Source organism: Beta vulgaris, chromosome 2, assembly GCF_026745355.1.
Source record: "Beta vulgaris subsp. vulgaris cultivar EL10 chromosome 2, EL10.2, whole genome shotgun sequence".
Lineage (NCBI taxonomy): Eukaryota > Viridiplantae > Streptophyta > Magnoliopsida > Caryophyllales > Amaranthaceae > Beta > Beta vulgaris.
This window is the reverse complement of record NC_079203.1, coordinates 48,495,542-48,516,727: the sequence shown is the minus strand read 5'-3', so window position 1 is coordinate 48,516,727 and position 21,186 is coordinate 48,495,542. Positions and strand designations below refer to the sequence as shown.

Genomic DNA, 21,186 nt, shown 5'->3' with positions numbered 1-21,186 from the left:
GAGCTGCAGGGGCTTGGGGTGAGGGTGGGGTGGTCTTGGGGTGGGGTTAGGTTGAGGTGGGCTTGGGGTGGGGGTAAGGGTCTGGCGTAGGATGGTGCTAGTGGTGGCTAAGTGGTGGCTAAGTGGTGGTGGTTATGGAGGAAAAGAGGTAGAGGAGGGAGAAAATAGGCTGACCAATGATAATGTGACCCATGTCACACTTGACTTGTTATACCGGTCACAACATGTTAAGGACCATTGTGAGAAGATACCATCAAAAGGTTGGGTTACTCAAAAATAACTCATAAGTGGGACTGTTTTAAGAAGGTCGGTTAAAGGTTGAATTATTAAATTTCAATTTTCCTATTTTATATATATATATATATGCTGTGAGTATATAAGAATCGAGTTTCGAACTTATGGTTTTGTTATAATTAACATATGGTTTAAGTCGCTCTTCATGCCAACCCCAATTTTTTCCATCCATTAACACTCCCAAATAGAACTTTTGTTATAATTAACCTCAATCTAAGGAGTATCAAATTGAATCAAACCGACAATCCCACCTTGAATATGTTTGTTTCTTTCCTCTATAGATATGACATGTATATAAAGAAATGGGGTACCGTACCACATCAAATAATTTACTATTTTTCCAAGTGCCATTATTTCCTCCCTCAAATGCAAAAATCTCTATCTTTTAGTACTTACTTACACTTCAATCACTCCTAAGGAAAAAGGGAAGAAACAAAAAATTCAAACAATGACCACCTTACTTTTAGAAAATCTTCATTTTCTCTCTCTTTTCTCACTCATACTACTACTATCTGCTCACACTACCAAATCTCAGATTTCTCCAAACGCTCAACCTGCAAAACCAATCATAATTCAACCTTACATTATCGATTACCGCAACGGCACCGTTTCGAGATACATTTCTTCCCCGCCATCCTTTGTTCCCGCGCCAAACGACGCTCATGTCCAGTCCAAGGACATCGTTATCCCTTCATCATCGAACCACAATCTTCGGGCCCGGGTTTTCCTCCCGGCCCGGCCCGAGCCCGGTAGGAAGATCCCGGTTCTTATATACTTCCACGGGGGAGCCTTCTGTATTGGCTCCCCCTTCTCGTGGGGGGATAGCCACTACGTGGCCCGGGTTTCGGCCGAAACCCGGGTCCTTGCTATTGCCATCGATTATAGTTTGTACCCCGAGTTTACGGTCCCTGCCCCTTACGACGATGCGTGGGCCGCCCTCGAGTGGGTGGCGGCTCACACGTCTCGTATGGGCCCGGGCCACGATTGGTGGGTGGCCCGGTACGGAGACCTTAAGAGGATCTTCGTAGGAGGGGACAGTGCGGGAGGGAACGTGGCCCATAATCTCGCGATTCGGGCCGGGATGGGCCACGGCCCGAAGATTACGGGCCTGTTCTTGGCTATGCCGTACTTCCTCGGGTCGAAGCGGGTTCCGCTCGAGCCCAAGTACATCACTAGCTCGCCTAATTATAAAGTGTGGCCCTATGTTTGTGGCAACTGCTCGGGCGGGGTCGATAACGGGTATATGAACCCGTTTGGGCCCGGGGCCCCGAGCATCGCCCGCCTCGGGTGTAGGAAGTTGTTGGTGTACACCGCGGAGGTGGATGAGCTTCGGGGCCGTGGGGTGTGGTACTATGAGAAGGTTAAGAAGAGCAAGTGGGCGGGCCAGGCCCATTGGGTTGAGGCCCGAGGGAAAACCCATATTTTCCATATATCTGAACCAGAAGATCCAGCAACAACAAAATTGATCCAAGATTTGTCAGCATTTATCAATAGTGACTAGAGCTTTTTGTCGTTGTAATGAGATTGTACGTTTCTACATTTTTAGTTTTCCTATTAATGTCAGAGAGATACTACTACCTTAATGACAATGTTCACATGTTTCACTAAAAAGGGAATCTTGTGTTTATGATTAAACGAGTAAAAGTTAAAGGCGAGTTTTAGTAGTATATGGTTTTGAGTTTGACTAGTAATAATGTTGTGTAATGTGTATTATAGTTGCTACTTGCTAAACGTACCTTATACTTCAGGTTGCTACTTTGCTTAATATGGTAATGGAAGTATGGAACTATTGAACTGTCAAGCTTCGATTTATTTGTTTACTTTACCAAAAATGAAAAAGCTAACATTATAGAAGCTGCAATATGAGGTATTTGGTACTACTATATTGTCATTGTTACGACTTACGAGAATGGAAGTTAACTCCAACTAAACAAAGCTAAGTTCTATCTGAGTTTTAAGCAAGTAGGACCTATTTGGCATTTAATTGTAGTGAAAGTATTGTGTCAGATCGTCTGACAGACTGACACAATACATTTGGTCGGACGACCACTCCTCTCTCTCAATGATGCGCTAAACATCAAACTCAAATTTTTCTTTGTTCGACAAAAACAACAACGAATTTCGGAAAAACATAAAACTTTGAATCAACAAGACCCACCAATAAATCAGATAAAATCAAAAGTTAAAAAACACACACACAAACTTACTCAGAAAAATCGTCGGTTCCTAACTGAGGCAGCGATGATGATGATTGTGAAGCTGAATGAGGTTGTTTGGTATGGCCCATTAAAGACGGCCAGATAGTTGGAAGAGCAGTGAAGGCAGAAAGAGCTGTAAAAGCGAGCCACAAACGACGAGCACCGAAACCGGGTGGAGCAGGCCAGAAGAAACTGAGCTGGCTTTGAAGGCCAAGAAATATTAGACCAGTCCAACGAGGTCGCCATGACCAGCCGATCACCAACCCAATCGTAACGATGGCGACATAGGTTGTGGTGGTGGTGTTGTTTCTTTCATTTCTTTTGTTTATTGTTTGAGTTGAATGTTTTCAGTTGGTTTTATTTTTCTTTCATTTAGTCGAATTTTTCTTTTCAGTTAGTCCAATTATTCTTTCAGTTCGTTGGTCTATTCTTTCAGTTGGTTAGTTTATCCTTTCCGTTGGTTACTTTATTCTTTCAGTTGGTTATTTTATTTTTTCAGTTGATTCCTTTATTCTTTCAGTTGGTTCCTTTATTCTTTCAGTTGGTTGTTGGTCAGACTGGTCCGACCACTTCCATTGTGTCAGACGAGTCTGACACAATACCTTCTCTTAATTGTATACCTCTGGCGAGTGTTACACCTAGCTCCTAAAGTTGAACAAAAATGAAGTCTCTATACCTTGTGGAATGGTTGAAAGAAGATTATAGTCTCAAGTATGCAATCATAAGAAATCACTACAAGACTTGAACAAACAAGTGATGAATGAATATAAAATAAGCGGGATAAGTGATAAAAAGTAATTTTTGGTGAAAGAAGCGAATTAAAGATAGAAAAATAATACTTCCTTCAATTTATTTTGTTGTTCCTATTTTGAATAGTTTTGTGAGAGTAATTTTTTTCCTCATTGTAGCAAGTCTTCCATGATTGTAGCAAATAGCAATATACATTTAAAAAAAAATATATATTTCAAATATTGTTTTGTAAATATAGGAGTTGTCAAATATATCTAAATATAGTTTTGTATTTTCTAAATTAGACAAGTCAATGTTTTGTTGCTTAGAATTAGGAGCCATGCATGCTATTACTACTATTCTACAATATTAGGCGTGAAATATGCTATTGGTTTTGTATATATTGACTTGCGAATAGCAATTTTGGAGGAAAATATTATATTAAGTATATATTATTACTTCATATCATTATTATTCTACTTGTTAATATTAATATTACTCAATTCATAAGAATATTATTATTATTATGCATAATATTATTATTGGTATTAATAATATTATTATTATTATTATTATCACTATCATTAATATTATAAATTATTATCCTTATCAATGATGATAAAAATATTAATCTACTTGTAATTATAAATAATACTCAATTTAGTTCGATTTAGTTCAGTTTAATTTAAATTTACTCAATTAAATTTAATTTGATTCAATTCAGACTTATTCCGTCCAAAAAAACAGAGCTTAAAATGACATAAAAAAACAAAAAGAACACAAACATAATCCAAGAAGGCAAGAAATTTCCCCCTCAACCCAAAAAACGAGGAGAATTGTCCGAAACTCCAATCCTTCTACTATTGTGAGATATTTGGTTGGTGGGCCTTGGATCGATCTTAGCGTACGCCAAGACCACTTTGTTTGATAGTATATACCAAAAGCAGCTACAACAAGTAACAAAACATCATCAAAATTCATAGATATCATAAAAGTTTGGAATTTCCAGAAACAAAGGAAAAGAGGAGAGAGATTGCGATTGAAATGGGTTCGAATCAAGAGACGAGCAATTTACTACCAGTGACGGATCCTCCGAAAGTCGACGACAAATTCTTCAGAGGTTCCGCCATGACTAAACGTGGAGCTTATGCTGCCATCTCTTATATGTCTTGTGCTGGTACTTTCTCTCTCCTAGGGTCAAATTCGTCTTCATTTTTTGCACTTAATTGAACTAATTATTGGTTTAATTATCGATTTCTGTGATTGTAATGGTGGAGAAATGTTTCAAAATGACGAATTCAATGTTGTTTTGGTTGTATAATGTATGTATATGTTGATGTGTGATTCAATTTTGTTTGTGATTTGTAATACTTGGAAGCTTAATTCTGAAGGTTGTGTGTTGAGGAAATATGTGAGGTGAGGGTTTGAGATTGGAACTTTTTTTGATTGATAGTTAGTTAATTGGACTTGTGCTTTTAGTTGTATTAGGTTTCGATTTTCGAAGTAAATTGGTTGTTATAGGCTTATCAGAAAACAACTCCATAGTGCTGAGAAATGATCATGGATTGATTCCTCGATTTTTCCCTAATGAACAGATGGCTGGATGTAATGAAGTTAGATGGATATAGTGTGTGTTTGTGTTTGTTGACTATATTATAAGTAACATTGATGAACATGATGCCTATTGAGAGAAGCTATATTGAAGTTGTTCAAACACCTTCATATCCTTACTAGTGGCTAGTGCATTTGAAAAGCTTCTGTTTCCTCTTGGCCTAATGGTATGTAGTGGGAAAAACTGAGATTGTGTTTTCTTTTTGCAGTGCTCTTGATTATATTCAATAAGGCTGCGCTCTCTTCGTATAGTTTCCCAAGTGCAAATGTTATTACACTTTTTCAGGTAAGCTGTTGCTAAAGTTGTAAATAACTTTAGAGGTTGCTTCAGCTACCATACTTGTTTTCTTCCTCTATGGTGCATAAAGTTTGAATGTGTAGCCTATTATTGAGTTAATGGTTCGAAAATGGATGGATACAAAAAGTTTAGGTTAAACGACGATGACACCTATACTCAGCTATCAGCATTGATGATAAGTATATCACAGTAAGATTTTTTAAATTATTTTCTTTTGGTCATAGCAACCATCTGTGAGTCAAGGTGCTCTATGATGGAAGGTTGTGGGTATGCTACTCTCCATACATGCAGATACAGGTGGATAAGTTATAATATAAATAAGTAATTAGTATTGGCTGGGCGGTGGCTTTAGGTGCAAACAACAAAATTACAACTTTAGAATGAACTGCCTGTGTTTAGCAAAAAATAAAGGACACAACATCTTCTCACACACAAAGCTACACGTCTATTATACATATGGTTGTGACTAAACCCAAGATTATCACTTTTGCTCATTTCGGAGGTCTCTGAAATGAACAGTGACCAAAAAAGTAACCAAGTCTAATATTGGATGTAGTTACTCCGAGGTGTATGATTGAAACAATATACACAATTTAGTTAGGTCACTATATATGACGCGATAGTGTATCAATGTTTGCGTTAACTTCTTTATGAACGTCAAAGTTGATAACTAAATCAGATATATAGAGGAAAACGATAAACTAGAAAATAACTAGCCAGAAAGAGGAGGGAATTTAGGAATGATATGAAGATGAATGGAAAGGGATGCTTATCGATAGATTTTGATTAGGATTCTAGCATATTTTCATGTAATAATAAAATCTAATTCCAGTTATAAAATTGTACCTCATATGTACATATATCTCTTTGCGGAGAAATAACATCAAGTTGAAGTATACCTAGTGGCCGTTTCATGTGAAAGTTACCGAGATGTCTGGGCTTCAGAAGTTTGATACTTGTTGTGGCTACTTCTTTCATTGTGCAAAAAAAACAATGTATATATCCCATAACAAACTTGACCTGGGAACATAACATGTATTTGTGGTTTTTCTGTGTCTGCAGATGGTATCTTCATCTTCTTTTCTCTATGTGATGAGACGCTTGAAGTTTATCTCTTTCACAGTTGCTGAAGCATCAAGTGCTCTTGATAATTCCGTAACTCTTGTACCTTTGAAAACATTGATGCACACTCTACCTATTGCATTCACCTATTTGATGTACATGGTATGCCTGCAAGGTGATTTTGAGTAATATTGGAACACGCTGCTGTTCTGCTGTTTCTATTTGTAATAATCTCTGTTCTGCATTTCCTTTAAAGATAGTCACCATGGAGTCTGTGCGTGGAGTAAATGTTCCTATGTATACTACCCTGAGGAGGACGACTGTGGTCTTTACAATGGTTGTGGAGTATATTCTAGCCAAGCAGAAGTATACATCCTCTATTTTTGGAAGGTAAAAACATTATTTTATGGTACTGCCTCTGAGTGATATGTATATATCTTGTTTATATATGCACCTCATCTGCAACAATTGATACGTGACTATGCTATACTGAGTGATTGATGACCAGGAAAAGATGCTTGATTGCATTCATGATCATGTGTTGTGGTATGAAGAATAGACCAACAAGAGTTGACTCAAGTGGTTAGCAGCTTGATGTCGCTTAAGGGAGGTCTCGAGTTCGAGCCTCACCGTATGCAGATGCTCTTGTTGGGAGACTCACCCACCAAAGCCAGGTGTGCGACCCAGGTCGGACTCGGATGCAGTCAGAGCAATGTTCCGGTGAACCGGGTGGGCACCAAAAAAAAGATATGAAGAATAGGTACAGGCAAATGACAAAATGACGAACCCCTTATCTAATTGCTTATGATTTGGGTTTGATATCCTCGAGATCATGAGTTCGTTCTGGCAACCAGAAAATAATTGCTCCGGTTTAAAGTTAATATGCTCTACCTGTACCATCTCAGGCTTCACTAGCAAGGGAAGTACAAGGCACACTGGGACGGAGAAGGGAGGGGAAGGGGTTCACTTCCCCCCTTAATATGTCTGTGTCCCATCTTCTGTCCTAACCCCTTTTTGTTTCTGACACATTAACAAAAGTTGGTGATGTGTCGGAAGGAGAAGAGGTTGGGACACAAGATGAGACACGGAATGAGACAAAGGATCCTAACTGTATTCTAGGCACTCTTTGCTGACTTCTCAGTTGTCACCTCTTCGCACTTAGAGGACTTACCTGAGTACTGCTTCTAGGCACTCTTTGCTGACTTGTCAGTTGTCACCTCTTCACACTTAGAGGACTTACCTGTAGTACTGCAGTTTGTTCTCATTTAAGTAACCAGGGCAGTTGGCCAGTTGCTTGGAGTGCAGGATTGGACTATGTGCAGTGTTATGTGGACAATGTTTGCCGTCTCTTTTGTCTGAACTCTGCAGTGGTTTGAATTCACTTTTTCTTCTGTCATGTTTGTCCAGTGTAGGATTGATCGTTCTTGGCGCATTCATTGCTGGTGCTCGAGACCTGTCATTTGATGCTTACGGTTATGGGGTTGTGTTCCTCGCCAACATTACTACAGCAATATACCTTGCAACTATTGCTCGAATTGGTGATACATCATTATATCATTCATTTCCCTTAGTAATCTCAGTGATCTCCTAGATCGATGCTTATATAACTGTTTTTCTTCCAGGAAAATCCAGTGGCCTTAACAGTTTTGGACTTATGTGGTGTAATGGTGAGATTACTAAATTTGATAAATTTATGCACTAATCTCCAAGCAGTCATATCCTTGTCGCACAGTGTATCAGTCCTATACTCATGATACTATTTTTTGTTTAAATTTTAGGCATAATCTGTGGACCAATATTGCTATTGTGGACTTATGTCAAAGGAGACTTGGAGATCACCTTCAACTTCCCAGACTTGCTTTCACCTGGTTTTATGGTACTTTACAGACCCATGATTCTTCTATCGCTCACAAATCTCCTCATGCATGCTTACTGGCTACTGCTGCAGCCTAGGATTTCTCTAACTGCTATAAGCTTCTCTTGTAGTATACTTGCTCTCATTGGTACCCTGCACACATGCCATGAATATCCTTCTAAACTGTTCTCATGATGTTGTCTTAAAGTTGATGTTTTTGCCCTTCTCTCTCCCACTCCTTGCAGGTTGTTTTGTTCTTTTCTTGTGTGCTGGCATTCTTCCTCAACTACAGTATATTTCTCAACACCACACTAAATTCAGCACTAACACAGACCATTTGTGGTAACCTGAAGGTATTTTTGACTCTGGAAACATATTTCTGACTCTATTATGCTACTTACTTGGGACATGATCCTTCAAATTTATTATTTATTCTTCAAAAGAAAAAAAAACTTGAAAAAGTTGATGGGCGCAAGAGCTTATATGCACTTTAAACAAGTCCAACACTTGACTGAGTGATACAGCTTTGCTAAATCTCTCTAGAGTCTAGGGAACTGCTATTGTCTGACCAATTTCAGAGTCATTTTGGGAATTCCAAATAAGTAAAGATTAATTTGGGAGCATACCCTAAGTTAAGGCTTACCTTTTATGATATCCTTGTGTACCACTTCATGTTAAGAGGTAGGTTGGAGGTGAGGAGTTGCAGCTGCAGAATGTCGAGTCAATGCAAAGTCAAATTGTGGAAGTATATATTGTCGCATTGAAAGGAATGTTAATTTTTTTTTTTCTGGAATTGAAGCTGACAATATGTTACTTGGGGACTGCAAACCTCTGAGCAATTATCTGCTGTCTTGGTATATTGGACTAGTGTCATCTAATGAATGGACTTCTTCTCCATCTAGTATTCCCTGCCCTGCAGTGAGTGGCTGAGTGCACAGGAGCACACTAATGAGATTCATGAGATGATGAAAGAAAAAAGTAGCTAATACTTCCTATGGTAAGAGTGCACACTTCTTAAGGAGGGGAGAGATAGATAAAAAGAGGAACCCATGTGATCTAGAGAGAGAGAGGGAGAACCGATCATCTAGTAAAAGTAATGTTGCATTTGATATGAAACTACCAAACATGGGAAATGTTGCAATGTACATAGAACAGAGGAAGCACCTCGCCTCTACTCTTATGCATGCTAGTGAGGATGAAAGGATGCATCATATGATTAATCAAAAATGGATCTTAGTTGTAAAATAAGTTTTTCCAAGTTTATAAAGTAGGTAGAACTTTTGAGCATCCTTAATGGCAATTCGCTGTATCTATGACCTCCCTCTTCGTCAGCATCTTTCTCCATCGTCCTCTGTGAGACTTCAAATAGACCTTTAGGTTCTGGAGGTGAAGATAGTGGTGATGTTGGAAGGAGGTGGGGGGGATTGTTGTTGGCAGAGTACAGGCAGTGGTTGTTGTTGGTGGGAGACTGAGAGTGGAAGGGTGGTGGGTGGGGTCAAAGATGGTGGTTATGGTGGGTAGTAAAATTGATTGAAGTATTACTTTTCAACTTCGTATTTTTTGATTACCCTAGAATGAGAGCTGAATCTCCTGAGGATGAAGGGTGAAACAAACATGCATACATTGATAGAATTAGGGCCTTTAACCGAGTTAACTCCCTTTCTTTGCTAATGCACTTTAAATGAAAACCCTTTGTTTCTATTTTCTCATGTTTTTGCAAGTATCTTATTCTCGATATTGTTCTTTTGTAGGACTTTTTCACTATTGGACTGGGCTGGATAATATTTGGTGGCCTACCCTTTGATTTGGTGAGTAAAATGACATTATTATATTTGTTGATGATCAATTGACAGTATGATCTTGAGTAAAAAATGGTTACTATCTTTGTGCATTCTGCTTGCAGCTGAATGTTATTGGACAGCTTCTTGGTTTTGTGGGCTCTGGTTTATATGCCTACTATAAGATGGTGGGCAAGTAGCCTTGTAGTACCATTGCTTAACATATTGGATGGCTATTGTGTTATTGCTGCTGGCTAGGGTTGCTGTCACTCGACACATTGATACAGTTACTGCTGATTTAGTAGGAAATACATTTGATAACTTGAAGAAGCCCAAAAGGCTTTCCAAGTATCGCTGACAGGCAGTTAGAAGCGAGCAGCTAGGGTTCGTCAATGAGAGTGATATATTCGGTTGGAGCTATGCTTATCTTCCCTGGGTATGACGAATTATCAAGAGTATATCAGTAGGGAAGAAAAAGTTCAAGCCTCTAATCTGCGGTTATATTAATTTTTAACCACCTAGGCGAGTGTTCCTAGTTTTTGTCTCTTCATTGGGCAACTTTCTGGTAAATATTGTACTAATTCTTTTGCCCATGTATTTGTTGTAATCTTGTGAGAAAGCAGCTAATAAAGTTTTGGTTTAAAATTTTCCTATTTCGGCTAGTTCTATAAAGATCGCATGCAATTTCAGGTCAATGCTCTATTTTGAGAGGTTTTGATTGATGCACATGGTAATTAAAATTTATGAAGAAAATATATGTTTGAGATAGATTTTATTGCCATAAGCAATTACATGAGACTCAAGAATCAAGGTTGGTTTAGTTGATTAGAAGCTTTATTTCCAACACTGTGAGTAGGGATGTCAGTGGGACGGTTTAAGTAGGAATTATTATCATGAGACTTTACAAAATAATATAAAAATTTATTAATACCATAATTTATTATGAACTACTAAACTGAGTTGCTCAACCGCCATTGTGAAAGAGAGGAGCAACAAAGAGCTCCAAGAAGAAATAACGAAATGAATGGAGTCACAAATGAGATCCAAAACTATCGTCAGGTTCATTTGTGAAATATGAGTTTGGGAAGGCATGGATTTAATTAAAAGATATCGAGTTCTCTGAAATAGGTAGAGTTATTTTTGATGTATGCTTTTCATTCAATAATTTGGTTGATCATGAGGATTGCCAAAGGTCTTAAATTTTGTTTTTCTAATATGTCAATAATCTATTAATGTTGCTACTCTTTTTTATGGATATTAATATTGACCTTTTAACAATTAATAAATATTAGTGTCCAAAATTTCATGTTAATATTTTCAGTATATAATACTCCTCCCCTCTCAATTTATAATTAGCCATATTTTCCTATTTAGTTGTCCTTATTTATTTGTTGCTTTTTTTTCAATAATTGAACTTTATCGTTGTCCACCAATTTTTATCTCTTTGCCTTTTTTACTTTCCTTTTATTTATCATATGTACATGACAATGTTTGTCTATCTTAGCTTTTTTATTTTCCCTCTCTTTCTTTTGGATAGTTTGTTAGATATTTGTTAGCTCAAGAGTCTCATTTTATGGATATTATGCATAACACCAAATTTCCCTCATACTCCCTTAATCATAGAAACATGCTTAGCTTCTTGAAAGCAATTGTGTAGGTCCCATTTGAATCGGAGTAAGAGGTGAAGTTGCCAATGCCATGATTAGCTCCCCACCTCACAATCCAATGGTTATATTATATATGATGCTCACTTCCAATCAATTAGAAATTTACCTTTTGCCTCCTCATAGTGGAAAACCACTTTTCATTTTTTTCCCCTTAAAAAAACTTTTTAAAAAGACAAAAATATCAAAGTATGATAGGTAGGGGAAAGATCTCGATTGGGAAAATATCTCAACTTAATCATTAAGCAACTAATGTCACAATTAAGTTTATTTTCTTTCAAAACACTATAATTTTGCTCTATAGTTAATTAGAATTTCCTCATCAATTATCTACAAATTATCAACGATATGAGCTAGTTCATGCCAAATTTCTATATAAAAAAAGTTAGCTTTAGCTTAGTGAAAATGAGCTGACTAGATCATTGTATTATGAAAATAAATAAATTCGCCAGTAACAAGAGACAACAATAACCATTCAACAAAGGAAAGCAGATAAAGATACATTTATTAACAAAAAGTTATAGAACCTATTATAATCTTAAAAAACAATTAAAACCCATACTTGCCACCAATTTTAAAAAACGATGACAACTCTTAAACCTGTCATCAAAGACGGCTACAATTGGTGACAAGAAGATAGTCAAAATAAATACGTTATCACATTACTTAATATGATGATGTTTAGAAAAAGCACACATATTCACATTCTAATGGTTTTATAAAGAAAAAAATATAATTAGTTGGATCATTAGAAAGAAATTTTCTACCTTGCCTAAGAAATATATAAATTTTGGATTTCATTTCATTAGATTCAACTCTTTATTGTATTTTATGGTGTAAGAGAGAGAAAGAGAAACAATAAGAAAAAAAAGGCGCCTAAACTAATGTTGGGATGCGAGTCTTAAATAACTGTCACAACAAACAAACTTGGGCAAGCACCAGCATCTAGCCCCCCTCTCTGATTTTCTCTCTCCTCTTTCTTTCTCTGTCCGAGGAATCCAATCATCACCCTAAAAAGCAAAGCAAATCCAATATCCAATCTCATGAAAACCCTAATAATTTCTTGCACGAAATTGCCAAATTGCGTGTAACTTTCATCTACGAATCCAATCCCCTGTTTCACCTTTCCAAATCGCCATCAAAGCACTGCAACATAGAAATAGAGGAGAGATAAGATACAAAGTTGTCGTTGTTTGGAATTTTCGACATTTAATCCGCCATTTTTGTGATCATGCGAAGATTAAGCTTCAAGGTGGCGAATGAAAAGGAGGAATTGTTTAAAGAAGAGAGAGATGAATTGTACTTATCTAGGGTTCCATTTGAGGTGTCTTTGTCGTCGTCGTTGAAACCTCGACGGAGTTTTTGTCGGAGTTCGTCGATTTCTTCGGCGTTGTCGTTTGTGAGTTCCAGGAAGAGTTTCTCGTATGATAAGTTAGCTCAGGCTCCCATTCATCTCACCGTCGTCAAATTGGATGGCTCCTCTTTCGGTCTCTCTCTCTCATCCTCTTTTTTTTTCTTCATTCTTGTGTTTTAATGTTGTTATTTGATTTCATTTTGATTTGAAAAATGTGTGAATACATGTTGATAAATTGGAAAATGTAATTTGATGTTTGCATGTAATAATCTGCAAAATGAGTTAATAGTATGATGATATTTTGGGAGTGTGGTGAATCTTGGTGTTTTCTTGATGATTAGTTTTAGTGTAATTTTGCTTTGATGTGTAATACTATTGGGATTTGTAGAGATGTAATCGAACTTGAGATATTAGGAGAAGTGTTTATGTGATTCTGTTTCAAGTTATTAGATCAGTGCAAGTTATTTTTTGGTGAATTGTAAGACATTTTGCGGTACAATTGTACGACGATGATAAATCTTGCCTTACAAAATTACAATGTGTTAAGACAAGAGGATTCGAAGAGAAATGAAGGAAGGAGAGAGTACTTATATTTGTTTTTTTGGATATGGATTGGGGAAAGAGGAGGAGGGGGAGTAAACAAGACTACTTCTCCCTTATGTCCTCTTTCAGTCCCATTCTATCTCTTTCCATCGGTTCCCCTTTCCGTCCACGGTTGTTTTCCAAGACTCGTAGTTGGGAACTTTTGAAGATGTGGACAATGTATTCGGAAATGCGAATGGTAGACTTGTGTTAGCTGAATTCTGATATTGTTTAATTGGGTGGATTTGTAGGAATTGAAGTCTTAAGGATGGCTACGATTTCTGATCTTAAGGAAGCAGTGGAGAGTGCTTTCAGTCATTTGCCTAACAAAGGACCTGGCAAGATTTCGTGGTATGGTCTGTTTTCTTACAGAGGAGTACTTGTTAGTTTCCGAGTGTCCTGAATTTTGTGTAACGTCCTAACTTTTCACGACAATTCCATTAACACTTCTTTTCACTGATAGGCGACATTTATGGGCACAATTTTGCTTATCTTATCGTGGTCAGGAGCTACTAAATGACAGTGAATATATCAAGAGCTATGGCGTCAGAGATGGCGATGAGGTCTGTTTTCTTACAGAGGAGTACTTGTTAGTTTCCGAGTGTCCTGAATTTTGTGTTGAAATATTTTCCTTTATTTGTAGCATACAGCTCTAGTATATATATATATATATATATATATATATATATATGATATTTCTAATCTATCTGCATTGTGTTATTTTTTTTTCGTAGAATGTATTGTTATAATATGATTTTATGTGGCTGTCATCATCTGTGTGCTTCTGAGAATTGGAGATTTCTGGCATTAGCTACTCGTCTGTTCTCCTAGTGGATATCATCATCTTTGTGCAGCTTTTCTTTTGGTGAGTAGAATATGAAGATACGTAATCAAAAATTCATCTAAGCGTTGCTTTAGGGTATACACTCTTATGGACAAAACAAACTAAGTGATCAGTGGACGAACAATCAACTCAAATCTCTAACAACAAGTATCATGCTGTTGTATAATTCAGCACATTTTGAAATTGCTTTCTTCAATTGCTTATTGCTTAAAAGCTGGCCAAGACTAATTGTGAACCTGAGGTAGGGTGAACAAGGCGTATATCAAACAAGCCTAAGCCTTAAGTTATCAATTTGAGAAATGAAGCAACTAGAATCTGAAGTTATTGATGCTTGTGGCAAGGAGACCTCTTGCCATGTTGGCTCCCTCCACTTTTTCACCTTATTGTGAAGGCTGTTCAATAACTTGAATTTCATTTGGTAATCATGAGTATAAACTAACTATGTATAACAGCACCCAATAATACTCTTGCCAAAACTTGGATGTTTTATTACACAATTTAAAGAAGTGAAACAAACAAAGAAGTTATTTCCAAGTTGGATTTATTTTTTGAGCGTGGGTTGGTTTGAATTGTATTTTAAGGAAGTTTATGAAAGGGAATCACATAGAGACTAGGTCCTTTTCTAAATCTATACTTTGGTGCATTTTAACTTCGTATTCAAGGAAGTTTATGAAAGGAAATCACATAGAAACTAGGTCCTTTTTAAACCTTTACCTTGGTAGTTTTGAACTTCCTATTCACCTGATTCGTTGTTGTCACAAAGAATTATTCTAATTTAAAAATATTTCATATTAGATTATTGTAGCTTTCTTCTAGTTGAGACTCAATTCTGAGCATGCTCTGTCCTGGCAGCTAATTTTAGTCAATTTGGATATGCTATTGCTACTTGAGTCTACTTATCAGTAATTGTACTGTATAGCAGTAAGGTTGAATTTGTGAGGCATTTAAAGCCCATGATAATTGATTGCACTGAGACTAGATCTTCACACTTTTTGCTCATCTGTAACGATCAGGATGTTCACCAAGTAATCATCAGATTTGCTGCAGCAAGCATTATCCTTCTGCAATAAACTTTTAGAGCATGTCATTATAGGTTTCCCTTTGGCGAGTATAAGTAGTTCTCAATTCTGACCTTTTACTGCTGCTGATGTTGCCATACTCAGCCATTCGTATCCCCGTGAGTATTGCTTGCCGCATTGGTATTATTTAGGGGAGATAAGGAGTTTGATGTTCTCTGTAGCTACACATGAACATGAAAATGATGCATGGCCAAGTACTCCAAATGTAAGAAATGTTAATTGCCCTACAGACTGACGCTGAAATATAAGGATCCACTTTTGCAAAACACAATGCTTCTGAGATAAGCTGTTCTTCAAGTATCCATAGCAATGTTATCAGGATCGGGATCCTACTTTGGATCGTAGGGGTTGGTAGAAGCGAATCGGTGGGATCGGATCGTAGGATCGTAAGATCCTACAATTCGGTGAAATAGAGATGAATAATTATACTAAAATAGGGTGAGAATCTCATGTGAAAAATTTACACATATTAATAATGAATTTTTTAATTAGCAAATGATGATAGTTTTTCAATACTATAAGATTGGAGTAACATGCGACCAAAATCTGATAGGAGAAATATAATATGTGAAATTACTTTATTATTTTTATGCGGTAGGATCGGATCGTAGAGTTGTAGAATCGTAGAATCGTGTTAAGATCCTACAATGTGATTTTTTGTGGTTGGACAGGATCGAAAGATCCTACAAAATTAAGATCCTACGTAGGATCGGGATCGGTGAGGTCTTTCAGGATCGTAAAATCGTAGAATCGTAAGATTCGGATCGGGATTTTAACAACAATGATCCATAGAAATAATATCTAGTGAATTGATATAGGTCATTTGTCAGTCATCTGTCTTTGCGGTTCTATACTTGTAATGAAACTTGTTTCAAGGGATTTATTTTGTTTGACTAACAGAAAAAACTCCTGGGGATCCTATGGACTTTCCTGAAATTTTCATTTTTGCAGTACATGCATATGCTTGAAACTGTACTACGTTGGTTATCTAGGATGTTAAATTACTTGTATTTGTTGTCCTGCATGTTGACGTCTGAGTAAATTCCCCTGTAAAGTCAGGGTTAAACCTTCTACTTTGTGCTGACTTGACCTGACGTGATCTATGCAGCTTCGCTTTGTTCGGCACGTGTCTATTGCTTACAACCTCATAAAGAAGAGATCATCTAAAAGAATAGAAGCTCCTAAGCCAATGTAAGACTTCATCTTTTACTCTTCCCATCCCTCTTTTGCTGTAAGCCATCGCTGACTGCAGTGAAATGTGCACCTGCATGGAGCTAAATGACCACAATAGTCAGAAGTGCATTCTTTAAGTAGTAGCTCTTTTATGTAGTGCTCAGACAGTTGTTTATCTAGCTGGTGGTAGAATAATGCTGCCTCTGTAGATATAAATGCCAAGTATGCTGCTCTAAAGATCCAGTCGTCATTCCCAGAAAAAAAAAGATCCAGTCATCGTATGGAGAATACCGGAACTACTAGTTGTTTTTCGAGATAGAATAAAGAAAGACAATAACATTCTTTTTCCATGGTATCATAATATTAGAGATGAAGAACATTAATCAAACTTCTCTTAAATTTAGCTCTTTCATTGGTGAACCCCCCAATGGTAGTAGACTAACACACACACACTTGCACTCTAGATTAAGAAAACTGAATGATTGGGGTGTATTATCATGCAGAGTAGAGACCTACGAAGAGGAAATGCCGAAAGAAGAGGCCTCTGATGATCTGGAGAATCTAAGTTGTCAAGTAGAGGATATTTCAAGCCACAATGATACGTACATGCTCTCTCAGTTTTTTAGGGGGTGGTTTATGTATTCGAGACTTTCTAGCTCAGAGCAGCTAAAGTTGGAAGCGCAAGCCAATCGATCAAGGTGGACAGGCGGATTTGTTGGCTGCTTAAGAAGCTTGTTTCATATTTGTGATAATAGACGCCCCAACTATTCTTCCAGAGTTGCACAGGTAGAAATTTGATTAGTATCATTTGCACAAACGTACCTCCTCCCTCTGCTGAACTGGCTTCTGTTGGATAGTCATGCATTAACAGTACTATATAAAAGTTGTGTACATATTTACACCGCGGGAATAATTCGAGTGCTTATACGGAGCTTCAAATCAAGCTATAGGATCATTTTCAATACCTGATACATTTGTAGAAATATGGCACGTATGAACGAGAATCAATAAATATATTGAAATTTTCACTTTCTCCCGTCATTACCTGCAATTCTTATCATTAGTTTGCTACATGTCTTTTCATATCATGAGTGTGATGAAGCTGGTAAACTGGTAGTTCATTTGTGATGCTTACTCTTCTCAGAGGAAAGAACAATTTAGAAGCAGTTCGGTTGTTTGGTTCAAAGTATGGAATAGAAAGGGAATGAAAACAAATAAAGGAGAGTAATGGTAACAAAAATGTTTTGCTTTATTAGGTATTTGGATCAAGCCATGGAATTGAAATGAAATGGTAACTATTACCACCAAATAATGTATTTTGTTACTTGAGGGGGAGGGAAGGGTAACAAATTGGGGGAGTTCATTAGCACCAAGTAATGGTAATGGATTAATGAGGGGTTGAAACTTAAATCAAACAAAAAGAAAGGGAATCGGTAATTGATTCTGTTTCTTGGAGCCCAAAAATCACGAATCAAACGTGCTTTCAACTGGAAACTTCGGGTAATGGACTTGCTTACTGGGCGAGTTGGTGGCTTGGTGCAGATTTAGCCAATTGTGGGTTATTTGGCTACTTAATTCCAATTTTTTTTTACATGGTTATGATATAAGAAACCCTAATTTAGTCAAATATTGAGAATAAATAAAATTGAAAGGGAAATGAATAAAGAGGGAAGAAAGTGAAGCAAAACAAGGTTTCACTTTACTTATATGCCATTTTCCACTTTTAATAGTGATACTAACTACTAGTAATTCCCCTCAACAAAAAAAAAAAAAAAATTACTGGTAATTACTATAACAAAAAGTTCACATAAAAGATGCATCACAAATCCTCGAATGAAACTCTTGTTGTAAGACCGTCTCACTATTTATTTTGCGAGAATCACTTTTCGTATGCTTTTTTTTTTTAAAGATAAGTCCTTTAAATAAAGAAATGATAATCAGATAGTCTTGTAGTAGACCAATAGAAAATGCATCGTATTCACCTTACTTAAAAAGTAAGTATCAAGTTTAAATTCAAATAATTTTCATAAATCTAACAAGATTACTTCAAAAATAATAACGTAAAGAAAACACACCCTAATCTCGGTCGAAAAAGAATTTTCAAAGAAAAGAATATTCATAATAAAACAAATTATTGGAAAAGAAAATTACAAAAAAAAAAATGAAAATTGTTTGTACCACAACTTGGGAACCCAAAATTGTGTGGCATAGATTGGGATAACCTTTTCCCCAAACCCATCTTCTCCCTCTCCAAACCAAAACACCCCCCATCAAAAATCTCTCACCAATAACTCCATTATCATCTTACACACACAAAAAAAAAAACACACAGAAACACAAAAAAAAAAAAAAGAACAACAAAATCCGCCATGGCAAACATGCTAATGGCATCTTCCTCCAAATCCGTGTTTGCCATGGCATCTTCCTCAAAATCTCTCCAATCTCCCACCACCACCACCACCACCACTCCAAAACCAAAACTCTCTCTTCCAAAAACCCCTCTCAAATCCCTAAATTTCTCTCTCCTGAAATCCGCCGCCATTTCCATAACTCCACTTTCTCTCTCCTACCTCCTCCCTCACCCTTCCTTCGCTGAAGAAATCGAAAAGGCTTCTCTCTTCGATTTCAACCTCACTCTTCCTATTATCATGGCGGAATTTCTCATCCTCATGTTTGCTCTCGACAAAATTTACTTCACTCCACTTGGTGATTTCATGGATAAACGTGATTCTGATATTAAAGAGAAATTATCTGATGTTAAAGATACTTCTTCTGAAGTTAAACAACTTGAAGAACAAGCTAATGCTGTTATGCGTGCTGCGCGTGCTGAGATTTCTGCTGCGTTGAATAAGATGAAGAAGGAAACTCAAGTTGAAGTTGAGGCGAAATTGCTTGAAGGTAGGAAGAAAGTTGAAGCTGAACTTCAAGAAGCGTTGGCTAATTTGGAGAAACAGAAAGATGAAACGATTAAATCTTTGGATTCTCAGATTGCTTCTCTTAGTGAAGATATTGTTAAGAAGGTTCTCCCTGTTTCTTGATTTTTATTATTATGTGTTTTTGTTAGTTGTGTCAAATTTGTATGTGAAATTGGATATATATGAATTATGATGATGAATTATAGTATATGATACAATGTTTTTACTTTTGAATTGTACTTGTATGTATGTGGTATTTTGATTATTGCTAGTTATGTTGATGTGTGATTGGGCATATTGACTTTTTTTGTAATATTAAAATATCAACTTTGATCATCTTCAATTATTAATTTATAACGATAAACGTCAAAATTTCAATTGTTGATGAGTTAATCTCGATGTATATTACTGAAGATATAAACGTGCCCAATCAATAATGATGCATCTATATCAAGAATGTCTTGGCCTCGTGATTAAAATTGAGGTGATGTGAATGATAGGTCACGGGTTCGAATCTTCCTCCTTTTCTCTGTACTTTGTAGTGCCTTCGTGGGTTATATAGATCAAACACATAATAATGATGCATGTACTAAGAAACAAATTAATTATTAGGCTCGTGCTATGTCGCAGGTAAGAAAAAAATTCATTTACAATGGTACTTCAAAATGATAACACTAAATACAATTTGGTCTAGTGATTAAAATTTTACTATATAAGCTTGAACTCACGGAATCAAAACATATATTATGCAATTTCTAATTTTTTTTAATTGTTCATTACATGAACTAAAACTCTTCGGGAAGGCCGTCATGTGGTACAATTTCTTGTTTAGGAACTTTTAATATATTTATTTATATTGATAGATGGTGTGCTTTTTTTAGTTGCTGTCAAAACAAGAAACTCCGAACTCCAAATTTGTTTATTGTAATGTGTTTTAATTGTTCCTTGTGTATCTTGTATAAGTTCTAGGAAGCTCGAGAACCTTTGGAACTTGAGATTTGTCTATTTTAGCTACATTTGGGTTCATGAAAACCAGCTGCTTTCATGGCTTCATGCTAATAAAGCCCAAAATTATCTGGGACTTGAGTTTGCCCAGTTTCGAAACTGTTTCCATGGTCGAATCTCCAACTGTTTCCGTGCTACACAGTGTAAGTCTCATGAATTCCCAAAGTACATCGTGATGTTATGCACTTTAGTCTTTATGTAGGTACTTCTCGGTGATAATTTTGGCAGACCCAGCATGAAATTGTATGATAAGTAATTGTTGGTCTAGTAACTTTTAAACAATATGTAAGCTCATATCAATTACTTCCTTCGTTTCGTTTTAAATGCAACAAAAAAAATTATATATCTCACAAATAATACCCCTTTATTGCATTTAAAGCGAAACAGAGGAAGTAGATCTGATGAATAGGTCTAAAACTTCAAAAGGAATGAAACAATGACATGTGGTTAAGTGCTAATTATTGTATTAATTCACCAATTTCTCATGATAGGTTATGCAGCATTGTTGGTAACTTAATTGTTTGGTTGGCAAAAACATGGGAAGTAGAACTTCCTAGGAAGTTCTTTTTCCTACAAAATGGAGAAAATAACTTACCTAGGCCCCCCAGGTAAGTGGAAATTTCCATAGGAAATAGAATTTCCCATGTTCAATCAAATAAAAAAATGTACTTCCTAGGAAATGAAATTTCATGGACAATCCAAATTCAAGGGAAGTTATACTTCCCAACTTCAACCAAATGACCCC

The 21,186-nt window shown here is 36.5% G+C and overlaps 4 protein-coding genes across 5 annotated transcripts; all 4 read left to right on the top strand.

The window, feature by feature from the left end:
* Positions 1–610: 610 nt before the first annotated feature.
* On the top strand, positions 611–1,961 carry LOC130590392 (2-hydroxyisoflavanone dehydratase-like). Its single transcript, XM_057392715.1, has one exon. It carries the CDS (start codon positions 743–745, stop codon positions 1,793–1,795), a length of 1,053 nt encoding a protein of 350 aa, XP_057248698.1. The 5' UTR covers positions 611–742; the 3' UTR covers positions 1,796–1,961.
* Positions 1,962–4,022: 2,061 nt separating this feature from the next.
* On the top strand, positions 4,023–10,478 carry LOC104884889 (UDP-N-acetylglucosamine transporter UGNT1). The gene is made up of 10 exons (XM_010669593.4): positions 4,023–4,398; positions 5,042–5,118; positions 6,193–6,354; positions 6,449–6,582; positions 7,600–7,730; positions 7,815–7,859; positions 7,971–8,068; positions 8,293–8,400; positions 9,799–9,855; positions 9,951–10,478. The coding sequence occupies exons 1-10, from the start codon at positions 4,266–4,268 to the stop codon at positions 10,023–10,025; spliced, it is 1,020 nt and encodes a 339-aa protein (XP_010667895.1). The 5' UTR covers positions 4,023–4,265; the 3' UTR covers positions 10,026–10,478.
* A 1,848-nt stretch (positions 10,479–12,326) lies between these two features.
* LOC104884892 (U11/U12 small nuclear ribonucleoprotein 25 kDa protein) lies at positions 12,327–18,884 on the top strand. Of its 2 annotated transcripts, none has more exons than XM_019247699.3 (5): positions 12,327–12,976; positions 13,677–13,776; positions 13,889–13,988; positions 16,457–16,539; positions 17,030–17,207. In XM_019247699.3, exons 1-5 carry the CDS (start codon positions 12,721–12,723, stop codon positions 17,067–17,069), a joined length of 579 nt encoding a protein of 192 aa, XP_019103244.1. In that variant the 5' UTR covers positions 12,327–12,720; the 3' UTR covers positions 17,070–17,207. The 2 variants fall into 2 exon arrangements, with proteins under 2 accessions (XP_019103244.1, XP_019103243.1); XM_019247698.3 differs by having other exon boundaries at positions 12,333–12,976; positions 17,025–18,884.
* LOC109133834 (ATP synthase subunit b', chloroplastic) lies at positions 18,884–19,670 on the top strand. The gene has a single exon (XM_019247697.3). The coding sequence runs from the start codon at positions 18,891–18,893 to the stop codon at positions 19,557–19,559; it is 669 nt and encodes a 222-aa protein (XP_019103242.1). The 5' UTR covers positions 18,884–18,890; the 3' UTR covers positions 19,560–19,670.
* The last annotated feature ends 1,516 nt before the right edge of the window (positions 19,671–21,186 follow it).